General features: G+C 34.8%; 1 protein-coding gene across 13 annotated transcripts in view; it reads left to right on the top strand.

Annotated features, from left to right (window-relative positions):
- Positions 1-24,521, top strand: part of R3HDM1 (R3H domain containing 1) — a 167,532-nt gene that overhangs the window by 98,768 nt on the left and 44,243 nt on the right. For 8 of the 13 annotated variants that reach the window (XM_055572714.1, XM_055572717.1, XM_055572715.1 and 5 more), the window contains 10 exons: positions 2,585-2,644; positions 2,728-2,868; positions 6,415-6,523; positions 6,613-6,708; positions 9,043-9,080; positions 9,161-9,211; positions 9,328-9,554; positions 11,676-11,930; positions 14,576-14,727; positions 20,550-20,840. In XM_055572714.1, the coding sequence (XP_055428689.1) occupies positions 2,585-2,644; positions 2,728-2,868; positions 6,415-6,523; positions 6,613-6,708; positions 9,043-9,080; positions 9,161-9,211; positions 9,328-9,554; positions 11,676-11,930; positions 14,576-14,727; positions 20,550-20,840 (1,420 nt within the window). Of the gene's footprint in view, positions 1-2,584; positions 2,645-2,727; positions 2,869-6,414; positions 6,524-6,612; positions 6,709-9,042; positions 9,081-9,160; positions 9,212-9,327; positions 9,555-11,675; positions 11,931-14,575; positions 14,728-18,276; positions 18,379-20,549; positions 20,841-24,521 lie in introns of all 13 variants that reach the window. The other 5 variants (XM_055572724.1, XM_055572723.1, XM_055572718.1 and 2 more) reach the window with 5 other exon arrangements.

Raw genomic sequence — 24,521 nt, 5'->3', positions numbered from 1 at the left:
GAGACAACAGAAATTTCTTTTGAATATTTCACGTATTGTAGGCTTGCTGTTTAGCTCAGAGGAACCAAATTAAATGCACGGTTTCGTGAATGCTAAATAAGTTGCCTGCCTCCAATTCCTTTTTTCCCCCTACAATAAGTGTATAAAATACATTAGAAAATTTTACCATGTCAAGACAAATTGACCCCCAAAAACATTAGAAGAAAAGAGTCTTAACATTAAGTAAGTCTTTTTCAGTGAAAACCTTATGAAGTAAGTAAAAATTTCCCATCCTCCCCTAAAATTTTAAGGAAAAACATTAAAAGACATTGGTAAAATAATCTGATTAATTTATTCCACTCAGATAGATTTGTTGAGCTCCTCACTATAGGACAAACAACTATATAAAAGTAATTGTGATAAATACTCTTAAAAGGTATGAAAGAAACAGGTTCTAAGAAAGAATATAAGAAGCTGTGCTAGGGACTTCCCTGATGGTCCAGTGACTGAGACTCTGTGCTCCCAATGCAGGCAGCTTGGGTTCCATCCCTGGCCAGGGAACTAGATCCCACATGCTGCAACTAAGACCTGGTGCAGCCAAATAAATAAATGTTTTAAAAAAAAAAGTACTGGGCAAAGGAAACAGCATGTTCGAGGAACCTGTGAAAGGAAGGAGCTTGGGAACTATAGCGATAAGCCAAAATGATGAAGGTTTTGGGAGAAAGGGGCAGGAGATGAGGCTAAAGAGATAGGTGAAGGCCATACCTGCCTTGTAAGGCACATTGAATTAGTGTGTGTGGGTGCTCAGTTGTGTCTGACTCCCTGTGACCCGATGCACTGTAGCCTGTCCAGCTCTGTCCATGGGATTCTCCAGGCAAGAATACTGGAGTGGGTTGCCATGCCCTCCTCCAGGGGATCTTCCTGACCCAGGGATTGAACTTGTATCTCCTGCATTGGCAGGCAGATTCTTTACCACCAAGCCACCAAGGAAGCCCCGTGGGCCATGTTACAAAAGATGTTCATTTCTAACCTAAGAGCAATGGGAAACCTGTGATAAATATTTATCGCACACCATGACATGTCTTCACATTTGTGTTTTTAAAAGATTGTTATGGATGTTCCAGGTAAAGCAAATTTGGAGGGAACAAGGGAAGATACAGGGAGATAATATACTACTATCATAGAGGTCAAGTCACAATCCTGAATACTTGGATCCAGGGTAATGGCAGTGGAAAGAAGAAAAATAGATCAAAGATAGATAAAATTTGCAGTTGTAATTAACTGCATGGGAGGATTTGGAAAAGCATAGTAATAGGCAAAAAAAGGTACTTCTAGTACAGTATGCTGAGTGAAAGGTGGTGCCACTTGCTGAGGTGAAGTATACTGAAGGAAAAAAATTGAATGTTGCTGAAATTTGTATTAAAATGTAATCCAGTTCCACTTTGGGTTTAAAATCACCACTTAGGCATGTTATTTGATTTTTTCAATTGATATAAAAACATGTATGGTTAATATTAGTCAGCTTTATAAGACTACTTTTGCAACATAGATCAAACTCAGGACTAATGTATAGACTTTCAGGCGACTTAAGCAGGGGAAATAGAGGACATCGTTTCCCCTTAGAATCTGAGAGGGATCCACTATGTAGTGTTTATTTGAGAAGGAAACATTAACCTCTTGGCCTAGTTTTCTTGATTTATAAAATTTCAGAAACAGAAAGCTGCTTCTGTAAAGCTGCTTCTAGCTCTGAGGTTCTTGAGGTTTGTTTTTGTTTTGTTTTTCCCACACGCACATGAAATTTACAGTGACCACAGGAACATTCTCTTGAGCTGTGTTCTTGGTGTGTGAGCAAGGAGGTCCTTCGGGGAGTGGTACCAGCAACTTGTTTTGTAACTGCACTAAATAGGACCCTAGTGGTCTAAAGGAGCACATGCAGGTGCTCCCTAGTGTCCTTGTTTATTTTAATATTGGAGATATTTGGTTCACTTTGGTATTTTATCAAAAAAATTCCCAAAATCTTAAAAATGTATTATAGTGATTTTTAGAATAATTTGAAGTCTTCTTCCTCTGAGTTAGGATTAGTAATATAGTTCATACTTCTCTGCTGTAGTTCCATTTATATACTAGCATTGGATTCCCACTGGAGTATTCCTGTTGTTACTGGCATTGCATGTTCTTTAGAGTACTGTTTCTATGGAGTTGAGCATGGTAACAAAGTCATGAGCCTACCTAAAGATGTCTGTTTTCCTGCTGCTTCTTACTTTACTGAGTAAGGGATAAAGACTAATATTCTGTTATAATCCATGTATTTGCGAAACAGAATCTAATATAATACAGTAGTACTTAACAGATCAAGATAATATAATGACCATTTTGAAAATGGATGGTATTCTCTACATTTGTGTATGTGTGAAATTTTCCATAAATTTTTTAAAAAAATCATCTTTATTCTTTTAAAATATAATTTTTTTAGAAAGCATATATCAAGCGTGTAATGTTCTTCAGTGTACAGGTTTTATAAAAAAAATATATATATAGCCCTGTAAATTCAACATTTATGATTATTTCAGTGTTAAGTTTTATGAGTTTTCATATTTTGTTTCAGGGACAGAATGATGCTGTTGAAATTGGAACAAGAAATTTTAGATTTCATTGGTAATAATGAGTAAGTCCTGACCGTTAACAAGAAAATAAATTGCCATCACAGTTATTCAATATCTGCTAAATTAGTCTTTCTTCTAATTCTAGGTCTCCCCGTAAAAAATTTCCCCCAATGACATCTTACCATAGGATGCTCTTGCATAGAGTTGCCGCTTACTTTGGATTAGACCACAATGTTGATCAGAGTGGGAAGGCTGTCATAGTAAACAAAACTAGCAATACAAGAATGTAAGTATCAAGAAAGGTTGTTATATGTGTGTGTGATAATTCTTTATCTTTCTGTAACACATTTTATCTCAGGTTTTCCACATGTTTTAGCAGCCTGCTTCAGCTTTGTGATGATAGCCTTATGTGACAGGTCTAAAAAATACACTCTGTTCACGAGATGTAAAATGCACCAGTCTGGACTGAAATAAGACAGGTGACTGAAATGAGACAGGTGAATGAGGATTGCTTTTTTAAAAAGAAAGTAGGAAAACCCTCAAAAGTCATGATGTCAGTGATGTTTTAATAACTGTTTTCTTATGGATTTTAAATTAGTACAATTTAAATAGCTACGGCCAACTTCAGGCAAATTTAAAAGGAAAAAGCAAACTTTAAAACCCTTATATTTTCACTAATTTTCTATCATTTCACTGTCTTTTCCACCTCTATTTTTGGTTCTTTTCTTCCACAGATCTCAGGACAGTGGGACTATTGGTTGGTTAATCCAATATTATCCATAATATTGTGTACCCTTCTGGGTTATGTATGACTTAGTGAGCAAAAAATTTTAAGAAGTAAAGAGGAATCATTTGCTGTAAAAAGTGTTAGCTTTGTAGTATGGTAAAATAGATAATCAGTGCTGATATTTGGGAGCAAAAGGCACAATGCAGAGGCACCTAAAGTTATATGTTCACAATACCTCTTTTGTCTATTAGTAAAACTAATCCTAAAGCAACCTGTTGAGTTCAGCTAAAATTCTTCATGGTGATCTATCAAAAGAATTTTTCATATTAATTTCATATGTGACAAGCAGTGGATCTGTGAGCAGCAGTCAGCTTCAGATGCCATAAATAATGCTTTTCAGTTCATAATTTTTCTTCCTTCCTTGAAGCTAGACTTCTCAAGGTTCTGTCTATTATGAACCATTTGGTTTGTACAATTATATTTAATTCATTTATTTCTCTTTTGTTATAATGGTCTTTACCCTTGTAGCTATCATATTTGTTCACTTGAACTAAGTTGGTTTTCTTCCATTTCAAATAGTATTTTGTCCAAAAGGTATATTTATTGGTGGAAGCTTGTATTTTTTAAATGATTGTTACTACAACTAAAATTAAATTAATGAAGACAGCTGTCTTTGAAAAGGATCCCGTGTTTCTTCAGGGATTAAGTTTTACCTGCAAATGTGAATCTGATTTAATTGTCTACTGCCTATCTTTTAGTCTTTTTTAAATATCTTTTAGCTTTTTCCTAGTTAGTTATATCATGACTAAGGTGGGACAGTAACTGTAAGCTATGAGCTGGACTGAAGGTGAATAGAAATCTACTTCATTTAACCAATACCTTTCAACATTACTCAGAGCTGCTGGGTACCCAAGCACATGTTCATTAGCAGGCATTTTGACTAACATTTCGACTGGTGACTCTCTAAGGTTTTCAATGCAGTGTAACCTCAGTTATTTGAATGCTACACATGATATCAGGGTTCTCTTTATCCAGGTAGTCAAGAGTTTAGTTAAACACAGATGTTTATAATGTATTGATACCTAAAGAAGAATGGATCAATAGCATAATTATAACTAGACATTTCAGATCATTGAAGTTACACTGTATTTTTATTTTTTTCTTCTGGAATATGAAGAAGGATGTAAATCAGAAAACCTTAGAGAACTGCTCCACATTGAATAAAAACAAACTTGCCTTTTCCTCATAGGCAGATTACCCGCTCCAGCCTTGAACCAGTGGTGTTGTGGATGTCAACAACCCGGTGTCCACTGGGGTGTCTCATTGGAGCGGGAAGTTGGCGATTGCAGGGCAGTAAATTCAGGCATCTATAAAAGACAGAGGTAAGACAGTCTTAAGGTTAGCTGAAATGCCTGCTAATGCTATTTGGTGTGGGACTCCAGCTGCTCTTAGAAAAGTTGCCAGGCTCTTGGTTAAATCTTACAGTCATATTGGAATAACATCTCTCCGCCAAGTACAAACCGCTTGAAAAAGAAAACGTGATTTTGAACAGCTGCAAAAATAGTTGATATAAACCAGTGGGGCAATCATGTGACAAATAACAGTATACTGCCATTGTCAGGATTAAATAGATAATCTTTCAAATTCCTTAAGAAAGCAGTCTTTTTCTCATCAGTTTGGCCATGGAATTTTTCTTTTTTTTTACTCTTTATTTTTCTCTTCAGTTCTGTGTATAGCTCTATGTGGAGATATGTTTGTTTCACATATCTAAATATATTTTAAAATAAAGATTTCTTCAGCTTACTTAGATAATTCTCATTTAAAATCTTTGCATTGTTTGACAGGCTGTAGATACAGTACTTTTAAAAATTCATTAAGTTAAAACAAATATTCAGAAGTGTTACTTGATTACTATGTATAATGAAATATCTTACAAAGTTTGCTGAAGATATCCTTACTCAGGTTTATCTGGTTTAGAAATTTATTTAAGTTACCCATAATAAATTATGTGACTACATAATATATATTTTAAGTATATATAAAAAATTGCTTGGTTCAGTTAGCCTTTCTTTATTGCCTGTAAATATATTTTTTATAGATCACATATTTCAGTTTTATAATAGAATGATATTAAGTCTCAGGAGTGTTGAATGAATTAATTTATTGTAGCTGAGAATATATATCAGAAAATGAAATCTTATATGATTATAATTTTCCAAGAGCAACAGTGTTCCATCTGTTTTCTGGATCCCGGTAGAACTTGCAGCATTTCCATAGAGGAAAAACCAATCAGCCATGAAATACATTGTTAAGAGTTCATAATCATTACTTTAGGTCATAACATGAACCTTCAAAAAACCTCTTTTTAACCTGTTTCAGTTAATACAAAACAAAGATGTATCCCGCTATAATTAAGAATACTTGGTAACTTGGTAGCATTTTGAAGTAGTCTCTTAAGTTTTATTAAATTCAACCACAACATATTTGGTTATGTAACATCAGAGCAGGTACTGTAAGAGTGTAACATAAGATACTGTGCTATACTTTTTCCTTTGTTCCAGAATTGTTTCTTTGAGTTAGAGGAGGCAATGCAAAGAGAATAGACAGGCTTACATACCAGGGCTCCAACTATGGCTCAGTCATTTCCTTGCCCCCGATCTTGGACAGTTGCTTTAGTCATTTGATCCTCAGTTTTCTCAGTAGTATTTATAATAATAACAAACGTCTCCTGTTTACTTACTGTTTTAAGTCCTGGTCATCTCTTAATTCATCTTCAGAAGAACCTTATGAAGTAGGTAGACTGTAATGAGGAAAGTAGGGAAAAGAAAGGTTAATAAGTAACTAAAGCAACTAAATGTTAAAGCTGAGTATTTGAACCTAAACAGTCAGATTCCAGAGCCCACAGTGTATTTCATATATCCTTTCAGTCATGACGTGGGATAGTTAATGTTTTCTTATAAGATTATTTTTGAGGAATAACTGAGATAACATAAGTATCTATAAAAGCACCAGTGAGTGAGAACATATTATTTTTACCACTTTTCATAAAATGTAATATTTAACTGTTTTATGTTTTGTTCCCTTGGTTTTTGGTTTATTTTTTAGACCCGATCAGAAATTTACTGAACATATTAAGGATGATAAAGGTGAAGACTTTCAGAAACGATATATCCTCAAGAGAGATAACTCTAGCTTTGACAAGGATGATAACCAGGTAACCTAGCACATTTGGATCATTTTTATAGATGCTGGACTTATCCTGGCTGATCATTTCCCCAAGATTAATTGTTCTCTTTTCTTTAGATGAGAATACGTTTGAAAGATGACAGACGAAGCAAATCTATAGAAGAAAGAGAAGAAGAGTACCAGAGAGCTAGAGACCGGATATTTTCCCAAGATGTATGTACTGACTTATATTTAGGTCTTCATGTTTAAATATATGCTAATTGCATATTCACTCCTCCCTTAATCTATTGATCATATTTACTTTCAGCTACATTTGTTACATATAAAGTCATCTTTTTAGAAATACTATAGTCTTGCCTATTCATGTTAATGATTTAATAGTTTGTAAAATACTACATTGCTGCAGTTATGTGTACTTTTCAAAAGTTGGAAGCAGATCAACTAAGAAGTACTTTGGACTGAGTATATAGTTTATATATTTATATAGTATTTTTTTCCTCTCACAGAATGGAGATTTTTGGAATATTGGTCACTACCTACAAAATCATGTGCCCTAAATCCTACTTGCTAGTGGACTTTTCTTGATAAATAACTTGTTTCTTTTAAAGTAAAGCTAATTGATTTTTTAAATTAATATTTACTTTCCACTTTTATGTGATTATATGGAACAGATCTTTTAAGTGGCTGCTTATTTTACACATAGATTCAAGAAGAGAATCAGTTTGGTTTTACCAGTATCTGCTCTATGCAGTACTAGGGACTAGTCAAGGATATAAGAATATATGTAATTTGTGTTAATACTTTCAGAGATAGAAATTTTCTCTGTATTAAAAAAAGAGAAATGACACTAAAATCTAGACTGTCAGTTAAAAGTTTATAATATTCAACAAATCTTATGATCACCTGTAGTAGGTACTTTGCTGGGCACTAGATAAATGTATCCATGCACATGTACAATAAATTATCTCCCAAACAGCCCTATATGCAGTATCACTGTTTATATTCACAGATGAGGAAACTGAGGCTCCAGAAGTCTAAGTAAAATAGACAAAGATCATCTAGCTAGAAAATGACAGGATTCACCCTAGGTCTTCTCAGGGCCTAACCTAGATCTCTTTTCCTCTGTAATTGTAAGATGGATGAGGTCTCTACCCATGATGAGTATTGAGATAATGACAATACAGTGTGTGATTGGTATAGAAACATGAAGGTGAAATAGGGAACACAGTAGAGATGCACCAAAAACCAGAACTCTGGAGTGAGAGGAAGAGTTAGCTTCTAAGAGGAGACCTGAAGGATTGAAGTGTTCCATGTCCAGGGTCAGCATCTGCAGGGGCCAGAGATAAAGGAGAGCTAGACTCATGAGGAACTGAAGAATTCATAATCCACCTGGATTATGGCCTAGGGGGCAGGAAATGAGGGACGTTTCAATTGGAGAATTAGTAGGAATCTTATTTCAGCTTGCTCCTGAAATCTAGTGCAGGGAGTTGAGTTTTTAGCTAGAGCAGGGTTCAGCAGACTTTTTCTTACGGCGCAAATAATGAGTATTTTAGGCTTTCCTACTATATAGCCTTCATTGCAACAACTCAAAACTCCCATTATTAATACAAAAGCAACCATAGACAATATGTGAATGAATGGGCATGGCTGTGCTCCAGTAAATCTTTATTTAGAAAAACAGATAGCTGACTGTAGTTTGCTGACCCCTGTGCTAGAAGATTGGGCTTCCCTGGTGGCTCAGAAGGTAAAGAATCTGCCTGCAATGCAAAAGGCCTGGGTTCAGTCCCTGGGTTGGGAAGATTCCATGGAGAAGGAAATGGCAACCCACTCTGGAATTGTTGCCTGGAGAATTCCATGGACAGAGGAGCCTGACAGGCTACAGTCCATGGGATTGCAAAGAGTCATAGACAACTGAGCAACTAATACTAAATACTAGAAGATCAGTGAGCTATTAAGGAGTGGAAAGTCATGATCAGAGAGGTTTCTGTGGCTTCTGCTGAAAGGAGCAAAACTGATAGCTGGTAAACTAGAAGACTTGTAATTAATACAAGATGCAAAAATGATGGCTATCTGAGTCAGGTTGTTAGCACTGGGAGGCTTTTGGGTGTAAGCTACATTGAGGCATAGCTGCTTGTTCACTGCTACAGCTGCTGCCAAAGCAGAACTGATCAAGGTATTTGTTGAGTGAATAAGATGGAATCTACAGACGTGTATTTATCTTGAATATTTAACAGTGAAAATGGGTTTAAAAAAAAAAAGAAAATGGGTTTACTTGTTGGAAACAATATTTGAATTTCAAGTTACTTTGTACAACAGAAATGCATTGTTTCAAAAACATGTGTCTGTTAAAAGTAAGCATAGTATCTCCAAGATAAAAAGATATTTCATTATCATTTATTTGTGTACCTTACCACCATGTTTGATTTGAGGACTGGGAGTAACTATTGTTATTTTAATTAATACACATGATTTTTGTTGTCCTCATTGGTTTACAGATGGCATTATTTGACAAATGCTCAACTTTTTATATCTGTTCTTTCTTTCTAGTCCCTGTGTTCCCAAGAGAATTATATTATTGACAAAAGGTGAGGAATTTAACATTTGTTTTGGTAAGTGTCTGACTGACGCTAATAAAAGTAAAAATGTTTTATTAAAATGCCAACAGAATCCAAGACGAGGATGCTAATAGCACTCAGCAGAGGCGCCAGATATTTAGGTATTGGAAGCATGTTTTCATGCAGTACAGTATTGAAAATTGAGAGCTTTTTTTTTCCTTCATAATTTTCCTTTTTGTCTCTGTTGGCTTTTCAAAGTTTTATTTCTAAATTACAGAGTTAATAAAGATGCTTCAGGAAGATCAACAAATAGCCATCAAAGCAGCACTGAGAATGATTTGAAGTACTCTGAACCACGGCCCTGGAGTAGCACAGATTCAGACAGCTCTCTCCGAAACTTCAAGCCTGCTGTAACCAAAGCCAGCAGCTTCAGTGGAATTTCAGTTCTGACAAGAGGTGATAGTTCTGGAAGCAGCAAAAGCATAGGCAGGCTTTCAAAAACAGGTACAAATATCTGTTTAGAACTGTGTAGTCAAACATTAGTTTCCATAATGTTGGCTTGGCATTTATCATATGGCTTCTGTAATTATCCTTAAATAAAAGATTCTTATCAGCAGTACATTGAGCACCTCCAAAGTACTTACGAGGTAATATGTGTATTGACATTAGGATTTATTCTCTGTGAGACAGATTCACAGACATCAGTTAAAATAAGAATCCTCAACTGTGATGTAAACTTAAATCAGGTTGGTTAATGAAATGTCATCTCTTGTTTAAGTGCCTTAGGTGATTGGAAATCCTTCAGTGCTTAGTTATAGTTAGAAGCTGTGGTTTCTCACGTAGGATTAGTTAACATTGATTGCATTTTTAGCTAATACCATTATTAGCTGAAATTCAACAACTACTATCATATTATTGTTTGCATTTCATGATAAAGTTCACTTGCTGTTCAAAAAATGTATAAAATTGCTGAGACTTTTTGAGAAATTGTCAAACTAAAGAAATGTAATACAGTATAATTATTATAGATGAGTAGAAATTTCAGTAACATTTTCATTCTAAAGCTTCTTTATTTTAGATTATATAACTTTTAGGCTCATAGCATTTACTCTTTTCACTTTCACTAACTGGCTTCAATACTAAAGAAGTTTATGTCGCTTTTAGGATCCTCATGGATCTTTATTTTTATCCCAAAATAATCAGGAAAATCAGAAATGGCACTCTCCTTATCCTTTTGGGTACAGCCTAGACATACAGTTTTACAAATAACAGTTGAAGGGAGAGGTGTAAATTTGAAGGTGACAGTATTTTTTAATCTCTGACTATATAACTGAGTACTTTAAATTCTTAAGGTTTTTGAATTGTACTTGTCATCTTTTTAACATATAATATGGATGTTTAAAATGTCTTAGTGTATATGATATATCACCAAAGAAAGATAAGTTTTATTAATGTAAGAAATATGCATATGTACCAAATATGCATTTATTTGATAAATGGTCACTTAGTCATCAAGTCGTCATAATAAAACTACTCATGTGTCCTGAGAAAGTCATTTAGACATACAGGCAAATCAAAACATTTTAAGAACATGTACTATTTATAATCTATATTATCTTCAGAGATGAAAATAAGTATATTAATTTTTCATATAGTTATTGGAAACAGTTATTTTGGCACAATGTAAAATAGAAGTTATCCTTCAGAGAAATCTATATAGTGTATCATATTTGTTTACTTCTTTCATGAAAAATTAATTCTTATAGACTCAACTCTGTTTTTTAAAACCTAATTAACCTAATTCATCAAAATCTTTCCGTTTCTTCGTTGTTTCATTGTCTCCCTTTAGCCATTATACATCAAATTAGTTTATTAAGTATAGTAAAAAAAATTTAAGCTAGTGCTACAGGGGAGCCTGGTGGGCTTCCGTCTATGGGGGGTCGCACAGAGTCAGACACGACTGAAGCGACTTAGCAGCAGCAGCAGCAGCAATATAATTACTTGGAATATTTTTATTCTATCTTTGTCCCTTGCTGTGATAAAAATTAAAAGTTGACTGTACATTGTAGGAAGATGCTATGATTATGAGCTGAAAATGAAAGTATGCAATGAAACTTGGCAGTTGTTTCTCTTGGTATTTGGTAGAGAATTTATTGTTTTTGTTATTTCCTACAGTACTCTTAAATCTTTCTGTGTTCTTATAGATGAGGGGTTTCTGATATAAGAGTTTGGGCATTTGGCTGTGCTAAGTTGTTTGTCCTGGGGGAATATTATAATCTATATATTCCTAGGTGTTAATCTAAAGGTAAAAATGTACATAACTTTGTCCTTTTGGGAATGTGGGTAATGTGTTTTTTGTGGCTGTCTGTGGCTGATATTATTATAGACTTGCTTAAGTTGCATGCTTTGGCTTTGACTTACCTGACAACTTAATGTGATAAGTCTTGGTGTATCAAACTTATTTTTGGTGGGGAGGGGAGGCAAAATTGTACAGTAAATCAAAAATAATTCATGCTTTTATGTGTTAACTGCATGTTATGCAATGTGAATTTTATTGTTATGTATTTAAAGCCTGCATATTTATGTAAGGTTTTAAAAGCTCCCTTTTTTATTACTCCTCCCTAGGTTCTGAGTCTTCTGGTAGTGTAGGGTCATCCACGGGCTCGCTCTCACACATCCAGCAGCCTCTCCCAGGTACAGCTCTTAGCCAGTCTTCTCACGGTGCACCTGTCGTCTATCCAGCTGTCAGCACTCATAGTTCTCTTTCCTTTGACGGTGGCCTAAATGGGCAAGTTGCATCTCCTAGCACAAGCTTCTTTTTGCTTCCTTTGGAAGCAGCAGGCATACCACCTGGCAGTATTCTGATCAACCCTCAAACAGGTTGGTATCCAGAAAAAGGTTTATTTCAGTTGAGATGTCAGGAGTTATCTGAAAATTAAAGAATGTATATTAAATGTATTATCTGTATATGTGTTGTCAGCTTTTTATTTTTCATGAGTGATTAGCATTTTCCCTAGAACTTTATTAAAAACAGTTTATGCTAGAGAATGTTAAAAGACATATTTATATCAGAAAATATTTTTCTCCTTGTGACATTGGTGACATTGTCTTTTAGGTCAAATCATGAAACAGTTCATTTCCTAGAAGTGCAACCACCACCTTTGAAAGAGCTTTATTCAAAAGAATTTTATCCTGGGGAAAATAGTATACATTTCATGAAAAAGGAGAACATTAACAGCTCTTACTTCTTTATAATGTAGTGAAAAGACCTATAAGTAATTGTCCTTATGAATATGGTAATTGCTTTCTACTGAGGAAAAGCTATTATAAGCTACATCTTACTATTAATGAAAAAGTAGTCATTGTTAATTAATATTGACAACACATTGTTTGCAGTTAGGAGGTAGTACTTTGTGTTTATTGAGTGTTTACTCTGTGCCATATACTGTGTTGTGCTTTAAATACATTACATATAATAATCCTGTTAGGTGAAACCTACTTTTACAGATAAAGAAACTGAACCTCAGAGAGATTAAGAAACTGCAGCCATTATATATGTTAATTTTTTTTCTTAAGTCAAAAGAAGTCTTGGTTTCTAATCAAAACAACATAGCCCAATCATATAATTAGATAATGAAAACAACCTTAAACCATTTGTTAACCTTCTTTAAATATTCACAGATTTAGCTGATGTGGTCAGACTAGCATGGTAGTTGTTGGTCAAGGTAGATCCAGATAGAGGGTCAGGGTCTCGGAGTGTTCCTGAAACTTTCCTTTTGTTTGTTGTAGAAAAAACCGTGGCTTGGAACGTGTTACCTTCAGATCTCATTTGTATCTTTTGTTTCTAAGAAACAAATTAAATTAGCATAGAAAACTGACTCCTGAGAAATTCAGTTTTGGTTTATAATGGTTATCTTTTGATATTTTAGGTCTGTTATGTAACTAAACTGCCTATTTTCCTGGAGCAGGATACAAGATGATTTAATATTTTACTATTTTCTATTGTTTTTCATTCCGAACATTAGCTAATATGTTTTTGGAAACATGAAAGTGTAAATTGAGTAGGAAATTATAAAGTGAGAAACTAATCAACCTGAAACTGAATTGTATACTTAATTTTAAATTAGTCCAAAAGTGACCTTTTTTTGAGAAAAGCATTACAACACATACAGCTTTTTTCAAGCAGTCCTTAAATTATGCTGAAACATACTTTCATTCAAGTCCAACCTACCATTGTTTTAAAAATTAATAAACAATCCACAAATTCCCAGCATGATTTCGTTTTAGTTCTCTATATCCATCATATAAATTGTCAGGATATTAACTGATGAAAATAATTTGACTTTGGAGAACTTTTCCCACTTAATCGCAATGGAACAATATATTCTTCTCTCCTAAATATTATCTTATTAAATGTCACAAACTTATTTTTTAAAAAAAGAGAGAATGTTTTGGGGCTATTTAAGACACTATTATTCAGTCAAATTTCTCTTATTTTATATTTTTCCTATCCTAAAAGGGTATCATAATCAATGATCTCTCTATTTCATAATTTTCTTAGCAGTCCAGTTTTTTTTTTTTTAGTCATTCAGTGTATAGTATGGAAAAATACTAATCTTTGAATCTGTATGTGCATTGAGAAAAAAGTCTGGAAGAAGGTATCCAAATTAACTGTAAGGTTATGGGGAATTTATTTTCCTTTTGATTTATATTTGTTGGTTATTTTCCCACAATAAAAATATTACTTAGTGTAATAAAAAGTTGTTTAGAATTTATGTGTAGAGAGTTACTTAAACTATTCCTTTAGTAATTGATAACCAATAAGCCTCAAAATCAATACTGAAGTATCCTCTCATTTTATTTTTTGCCTATGAATAAAGCTCACTGAAATCAAAAGGAAGTTATTTTAGGTAATTATTTAGAATTTTTAGATTATTCTCTAATTTTAACAAGTTAGAATCTATGAAATTAGGACATTGCCATCAAAGCCACAATTTGAAATTTGAAGTTATCAGCCATTTAATTTTCATCAGGTTTTAATCTTACTAGTTAAATATATGCAATGTGACCTATATGCTAAATATTTCCCATCTAACAAGCTAATTAATGAATTTCCAGTATCCCAAAGTCAAGTTTTGTTTTGTTTTTTCCCTTCAAAACTGAGATGTTACACAATCCTGTAACTCAATTCCTTGAGCAAGGGGTGTTTCAGAATTAAATTTTTTGGAAAATACTATGTATTATAATATAATCTGAGTGGATTCTGGAGTGACAGCACCACAGGGAAACACTGCAGCAAAGTATTTGAATATTTACTCTTAAGTGGGAAATACAAAGACTAGAAATAGCCTAATGTAAAATCAAACTTTGCTATCCAGGCTAAGAATAAAAAGCTTTGGTTTTCAGAAACCTGAGGCCTTTGGAATTGTGAATAAGGATTGAACGTGTTATAAGTTGTTTGTAGAATGACCTATATTCAGTCTCCACTGTAACTGATTTTTTTCCTTCGTTCTTAAAATTTTCAGGTCAGCCCTTCATAAACCCAGATGGGAGTCCAGTTGTGTATAATCCTCCAATGACGCAACAACCAGTTAGAACCCAAGTGCCTGGACCTCCACAGCCACCTCTGCCACCCCCACCACCTCAACAACAAGCAGCTAATCACATTTTCTCACAGGTGCACATATCCACAATTACATAATGCTAAGTTCATCTACCTTTGCATATTTGGGGCTAACTTCACTAATTATAACTGCCATGGCCCAAGTAAGTATCTCTCAGAACTTTAATGTTCTCCACCAATGATGTCCCACTCACTGCTCCTAGGGAGAGGTTAACTTGAAGGGCTTTTCTGTGAAGGGAAATTTTTATCTCATGATCCTGTGTGGTGAGTATTTTATCCCTGTTTCACAGTAGCAGGAAATGGACAAGAGGAATCAAAACTAAGATTATACATTATTCCAGTGAACAAAGTGAGTTGTTTTAAAATTCAACAAATCAGTCACTTACAAGAAACTGAGTTGTTGCTTCAAGGTACTCTCCATCCCACCTACTCTATGAAAAATAAAGACAAAGATACTTGAGTCAGAATTATCAAAAGCACTTTTAATAATACTTTGAATTTGTATAAATGTTTAGAGTTTCCACATATATTTTCACATTCAGGCTTTTCTTCTAGAGATGTGTTACTCGTTCTTACTGGACTTGATTATTCCAGTGTAAACTCATACTTTCATTCTGTCTTTTAAAAGGTTGTATAGCATGTCAAAGACAGTTTGCACAGTTATTTGCACCTCTTTTTCCCTGGAAGACAATCTTAAGTATTCCAGTAGTGAGAACATGGAGAATATTTTGTGACAGAAGTACAGTGGTAAAGTTGAACTGGAGAAGTTTTATTAGTTTTGTTCACAGGTCAAATTGTTTGTATTACAGGAGTGAAAAATGTATGAGCAGTTTGATGAAGTTATCACATATTTTTTAACTAAAATAATTACTGCTCTGGCAATTAAGACTCCTTATTAGGCAAGGCAGTTTCCCTAAAGTTGGACTTGTAGGTTTTTTAACTTCCCAACCTCATTTGATTACATGCACTCAGGTAGATATTAGACAGAATAAAACTCCCTCACTGTCCTTTTCTGTCTTGATTTCATTCAACTTGGTCTTGAAGTGTTTCTCTTTAATTTGCCATCACATGGTCATCTTGCAGTGCTATATATTTCATCAGGAGTTTTACAGGGCAGATTTTCATTTGATTTAATTCAGTGGAAATAGCCTGGCAGCCTCAGAAAAAAATCCTAAGGTTTGATCTACAGTTATATATTTCAGATTATTATCTCTTAGAAATAGCTTTGTCTGATTTAGTTTCAAGAGACAGTCCTAAAAGATATAGGCAGCTTACTTTAGAAACGATGTCTTAATAGACTATAATTTGAAATCTTGGGGTATGTATCAAACTCCATGGCTGTTCTTCCTGGCACTGCTTCAAGTGCTTCTGGTAATTTTTCACTGAATACAAGAATAGAGAATTGATGAACAAATGATACTCACTAATGATCTTTTGCACTGAGATAATCCATCCATGAAATTTCAGCTAACCAAACAAAATAATGCCATGATTTCCAAAGCCTTCAGATGGGCCACATTCTTGAAACCAGTCACTTTAAGTGAATGCTGTTTTGCAGCCAGTTGCAACTGAAGCAGAAAAAAGGGACATTCTAAGGCTTTTTCTTTTCTAAGAGTTGTCAGAGTTTCACTTTAATCAGCCAGTCTCCCAGCCCACATTTTTCTCATTACCACTTGACACTCTGGCAGACATAAAATCATAGCCTTGGTGTTCATATTACTCCTCTTTCTCTTATTCCCCAGCAGACTAAAGCTTTTGTTTCATCTGACACTTACATAGTAGGTTAAGTTGTCTGGAAGAAAGTTGTGTCTTTATGGTTGTCTGACTTAATAACACATTGAAGAGCTTGTACTTCGTAGTTTTAAAGCTACTGCACCTCATTTGGTGTGATACATGCTGTCATCCATTAGGAAGCTTGCTAATTTCTTCTCACTAACCTTCAAGGTTAGTGACAGCCTCTTGAAGGTTAGTGAGAAGTTAGTGGCTACTCTTTAGATCTTTCAACTTTTGCTTTTTTTTAGTACTTTAACTGTAGATTTTTTGTGTTTTGTGTATGTGTGTAATTCTAAACTACTCTAAGCCATTCATGTTTTAGAAACTTGATTTTGTGGTGGAAGGGCAGCTCAGCATTATATGTCTTAATCATAGGAATTTCTTCTTGTCTAGTTTATTCCTTGAGTAACCCTATTTGGTTAATTTTGCATTTCTAAAGTATATTCCATGTACTGTAGCCTACCAGCCTCCTCATTCTCCAGGCAAGAAGACTGGAGTGGGTTGCCATTTCCTTCTCCAGGAGATCTTCCCAACCCAGGGATTGAACTCGGGTCTCCCGCATTGTAGGCAGATGCTTTACAATTGTAGTCGTATGTCTGAGCCACGAGGAAAGTTGTTAAAGTATACCCTTCGAAAGTATTGTCCAGAGAGAGATTCAAACGTCAAATGACTGTATGTGGGTGACTTAAACAGATTGCCACCTGTATGCTGGATTATGATAGTTATTAAACCAATATGTATATTAGTCCTTTGTAACAAACTACATAAAGGTAAGATTGGGAAACTAATTTGCCTATCAGTAGCCAGGTGTATTCCCTAAAATTTAAATATGATCGAAACTTCTTTCATTTTTTAATAATACCTGTGAGTACCCTTGGGAAACATAAAACTTGATTTTTTTTTTCCCCCTGATATGCAGGAGTATTTTGTTAGTAAAATTTCAAAGAACTTCAGTGGGTCTTTGTACAAGTTTGAACTGCAAGGATCTGCTTATACACATTTTTTTGTTTTTCCTAGCACATACATACTACAGTATACATGATCTGTGATTATTTGGATCCGTGGACTGGAATCTGCAGGTGTAGGGCCAGCCATGTTATACCCAGATTTTTGACCCTGCAGAGAGTCAGCGTCCCTAAGCCCTGAGTTGTTCAAAGGCCCAGTATAGTTTCTCAACTTCTGATATTCTCTCAATAAAAAGTTTTAGTTAGAAGAAAACTGTATGTATCTTCCTTATATAGAAGAGATCTATTTGTGTGTGTGTTTTCTTTAGGCTATTTGTAATGGTACCTACAGTATATTTTCCTTGAAAAATTGCTAAAGTTTAGGCACTTTGGTCCCAAAAGAGTAATCATGTCTTGTCAAATAGAATACTCAACATAGATATTATGTTTGTTATACTGTTTGATAATAAGAATAGATGAAAAATTCTATTGCTTAATGTTTATAGAGCAGCCCCTTCATCAAGTAGAGCAGCTCCTTCATCAAACCAGGAAGAAAGAATAAAGGAGTTTGCTTTTACTGACCTAACCCAAGGGTCTTGTAGGATAATAACATTTGAAATCTCTAAATTACCTGTTGTAGTGAATCAAATATTTTTATGAAAAAATTATTTTCTAAATTATGTTTTAAATTTAAATGTATGTTCTTAGAAATTTTCTATGTAGAGTTTCTTCGCTTACTATTGTTTTTGTTGTTTCCTATATTGTTTTTAAGATGACTTTGTAGTTTTAAGCTATTGCCAAAAAACTGTAACTTTCCATTTTATGTAATTCTTCTCTAACATTTTATTCTGACATTAACATTGTTTGCCAACCTGTTATTCCTTAGCCTATTCGTCCTCTGCAGCCCTCTTCACAGCCTGTTCAGTACTCTACAGCCCCTTACCCATCCCCGCTCCTGCCAGTCTCACCCACTCAGCAATACTCCGTGGTACTATATCTCTATTCACCTCCTGCGTTGTTTCTATGGGTATATGTGTGATGAATCCTTGTGAATGTGATTAATGTGATATGTTCTTTTGTGATTTTCTGAAGTCAGGGATACATATATTTTGAAAAAGCATTTTTTTAAAGCTGTATTAGAAATAATTTATTCTGTTCCATAAAATATTTGTTATATTGGCTTATTTTGGCAATTATGTAAAGCCTAACATTTTCCTTGTTTTTCATACTGAAATAATCTTCAGGTCCTAAGATGTTTTAACTACTCTTCTTATTGAGGCTGGTGTAGATCTGTGCAGTCCTGGAGTGGCAGCTTTCATCTGGGTTTAGACTTTCTTTCCCCACTAGGTCCGAAAAAACTTAGTCATTGGGGTGAATTGGAGCTTCCAGTTTCATAAGACATCAAAATCTCTAGATATTTAATCTATGACTATAAAGTAGTGGTGCTTCCTTTAATCCAAAGCATGCCCCAAGTTATACCTTTCAGTAAGAGCTCAGTAATGACCATCTCTAGTTAGTGAACATATGGGACCACAATATAAAGTACCTCCTGCATAGTGCCTAAAATGAAATAGATATTCAGTAAATGTTAATTTCCTTCCGTTAAGTTGAATCTACCTAACCGCCTGTACTTTTTCCCAGTGATGCTCTTACTTTTCAGACTATACGGTCATTACATTTTGAAATTGCATCCAAGTTAAATTATAAGATGTCTCTTAAAATCACTCAACACTTTTTTTTAAATGTTTTGTTTTGTTGAGGGTGTTTTTGTTTTGAGCTGTAGGGCAACCTTATTTACCAGCCTTGGCTCTGAATGATTTTCAAAGATCACTTTCAGTCTGAGAAAATGAAATTTTGCCAGCATTGAGAAGGTTGAGAACATTTTTAAAAATAACATAAAAGCCTCAAAAATGTTTTGAAAAATGGCAGATGGTTGGAGTAAGAAAATGACTTTTTCACCAAGATGGCTGTAATGATGCGATGTATCAATCATTATGGTATTTCTTTTTAAAATATTTGGACATACATTTTCATTACAGCTGGTAAGCATTTTTAGGTATATTTTCCTCTTCTGAAGTTATTCATTGAATTAGGTGAGTAGTGCTGGACTAAATCAGAACAACCATTTGAGAAGGGTAAAGCCATGCCATATATTTTCAGTCACTAAGTCAGGTTTCCTTTTTTTCAGTCCTTTATCATCTCCATAGCCTTAATTTACTTTGCAAAAACAAGCAGATTATAGAAAATGCAGACATGTCAACTTTGACAACTCAGTTGCCACAATTTTTTAAGTAATTTTCCTTTTTTCAAATTTTTCCTCTCAGGAAAATGTGATGCACATTGTTGCCAATCTGGCTCCTTGACAACAAGGGAATGCTATTTTAACCCCATTGTAGTCATTTCAGTTGATACTATGTAGACAAGTCAGAATTGGTCCTTGCTTTGTTGAGTCAGATAATATAGATTGTAGCCTTTTCTTGACACCACTGCCTGCTCTCCAAGTAGCAAAAGCAATAGGAAACTGTCACCTGGTTTACCTTTGCCTAGCATCTGGTTTAAGGAGTAGACCAAAAAACACCAGGGAAGAATAGAATTGATAACCAAATTATTTTTGAGATTAGAAGATTAGAGAGGGTAGATTTTATATATTTCATTTCTGCTACTATATTTGATCGATAGGTATGGGAGGAACTACAGAAATGTATAGAACCTGACTCTTCTTACCTTCTGGGAAGAAGGGTATTAAAGAGTAATTAGTACCATGCCTGGCTAGACTCCTGGTCTTTGAAGTCTTTTCAGAAAATGTTAGTTGCCTAATATAAAAGTGTGCCTTTAATCTTCATTTTAAATAAGTGTCTTCATTTTTTTATTGTGAAATGTTGTTATACCCTACTCTTTTCTGCATGCTATACATTTCCATGAGATATATTTTATAAGTAATTTGTGTTGACAGCATTGTAATATTGCTACCTTCCTGCCTCAGAGTTACAATTTTCTTGAAGCTGTTCTTCTATTAAATCATGCTTGTTGTAGATATAGAATTTCCATGATATTAATATATACTACTGCAACTCTTCTTAAAATACATGAAGTATTTTTCTTTGATAAGATCGGTCTGTGTATGGAAAGCTTACTGATTTCTGATCTCTCCCTTTTTAGCAGGACAACCTTGGGTCTCAGTTTAGCCACATGAGTCTTGCCCGCCAGCCATCAGCAGATGGTTCTGACCCTCATGCCACCATGTTCCAGTCCACTGTTGTTCTTCAGTCCCCACAGCAGTCTGGTTATATCATGACAGCAGCCCCTCCACCACCGCCACCGCCGCCGCCGCCACCTCCTCCCCTACCGCCTGGGCAGCCAGTCCCTGCTCCGGGCTATTCTGCCTCTGGTCATCCTGTCAGCCAGCCAGTGCTCCAGCAGCAGGGGTATATTCAGCAGCCCTCTCCACAGGTACATTGCTTTTTCATCTTCTAACTTTAATTTTGCACGGAGAGACCTTGTGAGAACGTGTGACCAAAACTTGTCAGCCATCTTCCCTTTTGGAGACTCTAAAATGCATTCTAGACAACCACATGACCGATAGATACTTCAGTTGGAGGGTTAAACTATGTAATCTTTGAGTTCCCTTCTGATTCTGAGAGGTTTGTTTTAACTAGCTTAGGAGAAACACAGTAAAGTAAATGCACTATGAAAATAAAACGGTACATTTTAAGAAGAAATAGATCAGTTTGGGGAGAATTAGCATCTTAACACTGTTGAATGGCCTATGCAAAAATACGTTACCTCTCTCCATTTATTTAGATCTTCCGTAATATTTTTGTCAGTCGTATTTTGTGGTTTTCATTACGCAAGTATTACATATAGTTTTTAAAGTATATCCAAAATATTGAATGTTTAAAGTGATAATTCTAAAGGAGATTATTTTTAAATTTTATTTTTTATTTTTATTAATTTTTGTTAACTGCTAATATGTAGAAATAAAATTGTCTTTTGTATATTGATCTTTTTATCCTGCGGACTTTCTAAATTTGATTGTTCTACATATATTCTTTCCAATCTCTTTGCCTTTTGTTTCTCTTTTGCCTTATTGCATTAGCTAAGTGCGCCACTGTTGAATATACTCACAGGAGAGGGAAGTAAAATCTCTAGAATCCATGTATTAACTTAAATATGTTTTGAAGTACCTATGCTTACATTGTTCCCAGTCTTAGGGTTAAGCTTTCAGTCTTCCAACATTAACTGTGAAACTATCTGTGGATTTTTTTTGTACATTTCTCTTATATTCCTAATTTGTTGAGAGTTTTTACCATGAATGGATATTAATTTATAAAAACAAATTTTTTTTCTGCCTCTATTGAGGTGATCAATCATGTGGGGCTTTATTCCCCTTTATTAATACAGTGAATTACTCTGACTTTTGAATGTTAAACTACCTTTCATTTCTGGAACATATCTTATGATATGTATGTATCATGATATAGTTATCTTTTTTGTATATCACTGGGTTTGATTTGTCAGTATTTTCTTACAGAGTTTTGCATGTATTTTCATGAAGGATACTGACCTGTAGTTTCCTTATAAGCCCTTTTTCAGGTTGTAGTGCCCAGGGTGGTACTGATCTCAAAATGAGTTGGATAGAATTCCCTCCTTTATTTCCCAAAGGAGTTTATGGGTTTAGCTCCTATATATAGGTCATTTATTTTGAGTTCGATTTTGTATATGGTATGAGATAAGGTTCTAGCTTCATTCTTTTGCATGTGTATATCTCTTTGTTCCAGCATTACTTGTTGAAGATACTATTTTTTTTTTTTTTTTTTTTTGCACTGGGTCTTTGTTGCTGCATGCAGGCTTTCTCTAGTTGCAGCGAGTGGAGGGTCCCTCTCTAGTTGCAGTGCACGGGCTTCTCATTGCAGTGGCCTCTCCTGTTGTGGAGCACATGCTGTACGCGCACAGCCTTCAGTAGCTGTGTCACACAAGCTCAGTAGTTGTGGCGCACGCGGTTAGTTGCTCTGGTACGTATGGCATCTTCCCAAACCTGGGATCAAATCTATGTCCCCTGCATTGGCAAGGGGACTCTTACCCACTGTATCTCCAGGGAAGTCCAAAGATATTATTCTTTGCCCACTAAATAATCTTGGTACACTTGTTGAATATCAGTTGGATCATAAATGTAACAGTTTATTTCTGAACTCTCACTTTTACACTGTTTTATACTATATCTATCTTTATGTCAGTACCACACTGTTTTTGTTACTGTACCTTTCTAGTAAGTTTTAAAATCAGGAAGTGTGAGTCCTCCAAGTTTGTTCTTCTTTTTCAAGATTGTTTTGGCTATTTAGCTTACTTGCGGTTCTACATGAACTTGAGGATGGCTTCTCCATTTCTGAAAAAGAGGCCTTGGAATTTAGATAGGGATTGCATTGAATCTGTAAATGGTTCTGTGTTGTATTGTCATTTTAACTGTTACATGTTCCAGTCTTAACGAGCATGAGATGTCTTTCCATGTTCTTAGGTCATCTTTAATTTCTCTCATATTGTTTTTGCATTTAGTACACGCTCAGTGAAGGCAATGGCAACCCACTTCAGTACTCTTGGCTGGAAAATCCCGTGGATGGAGGAGCCTGGTAGGCTGCAGTCCATGGGGTCGCTAAGAGTTAGGCACGACTGAGCGACTTCACTTTCACTTTTCACTTTCCTGCATTGGAGAAGGAAATGGCAACCCACTCCAGTATTCCTGCCTGGAGAATCCCAGGGGCAGAGGAGCCTAGTGGGCTGCCGTCTGTGGGGTTGCACAGAATCAGACACAACTGAAGCGAGTTAGCAGCAGCAGTATCAACTGAGTATATGTGTTTGATACTTCTGGATCTTCTACATCCTTATTTAATTTTTGTCTAATTCTATCAATAGATGATAGTGGTTTTGTCTGTTTCTGAATTCTATCATATTGTATTATAGTATTTGAATGTATAATCTTCCCAATGTATTGACTCATACTATTATGAAATGTTTTTCTCTGTCTCTAGTACTGTTGTTTGTCTTGAAACATACTGTAATGTGACTTTCATATGGTGAATTAAGCATCCTTTTTAAAAATAAAAACAAAAAACTTTTATATTGGAGTATATGATTAACAATGATGTGATATTTTCAGGTAGAGAGCAAAGGGACTCAGCCATACATATGCATGTATCCATTCTCCCCCAAACTCCCCTCCCATCCGGGCTGCCACATAACACTGAGCAGAATCCTCTGTGCTATACAGTAGGACCCTGTTGGTTATCCATTTTAAATATAGCAGTCAATACCAAATTTGATTGTAAAAGTGTAAGTGCATTCTTTTGATTAGCACTTAGATAATAGGTCTTATTCCATTCTCCTATATGCACCATTTATACTTAAAGTGTGTCATTCAAATTCAGTATATAATTGATATTTGCTGATTTATTCAGTCTGATTGGAGTGTTTAGTCCTTTTATCTTTAAATATCAATTGACATTCTTAGATGCAGATATATCTGTTACTTCCTGATACCTCCAGGAAAAATTAAGGAATCACATGTGTATTACATCTATAATGTTTCAAAAACAAATATTACAGAAAATTTAGAAGATTCTTGGCTTATAACTGATTCAGGAATTCTGTGCTTGTCTGGTTTCCAGACAAAATGGGCTCTCTTTAAGATCGCCACAGATCTCTGTTCTTTTAGAAGTAGCCCAATCAGAAGAGCAGAACATGAGAGCCTATGAACCTACTGAAGTTAACTCTCCACATACTTCCATATCAATAGATTGTTTATTCTTCACCCCAAACCAGATCAGATTACATTTAGAGAAATTCACAACTGATACAAATAGCTTTGGGTAGAAAACTAAATCAGGCCAGTCTTATTGGCATTTTTTCCAGCTTTATTAAAGTATAATTGACAAATAAAATGTGTATTGACATTTTAATTTGCATTAGAAATATGAGAAAAATTAAAGAATGAAATCAGTGCTAATGTGAATGTGTAGGAAAGGATAAACTGACTTACATATGTTGTGATAGCAGCTTAGCAGGTAAATTGAATGAGCTCCCGATACATGCTTTAACCAAAATGAGTCTCAAAAACAATGTTAATTGCAAAATAAGCTG

This window comes from Bubalus kerabau, chromosome 3 (assembly GCF_029407905.1).
Source record: "Bubalus kerabau isolate K-KA32 ecotype Philippines breed swamp buffalo chromosome 3, PCC_UOA_SB_1v2, whole genome shotgun sequence".
Taxonomy (NCBI): domain Eukaryota; kingdom Metazoa; phylum Chordata; class Mammalia; order Artiodactyla; family Bovidae; genus Bubalus; species Bubalus kerabau.
The sequence above is the reverse complement of the archived record's forward strand: the minus strand, read 5'-3'. Positions and strand labels throughout refer to the sequence as shown.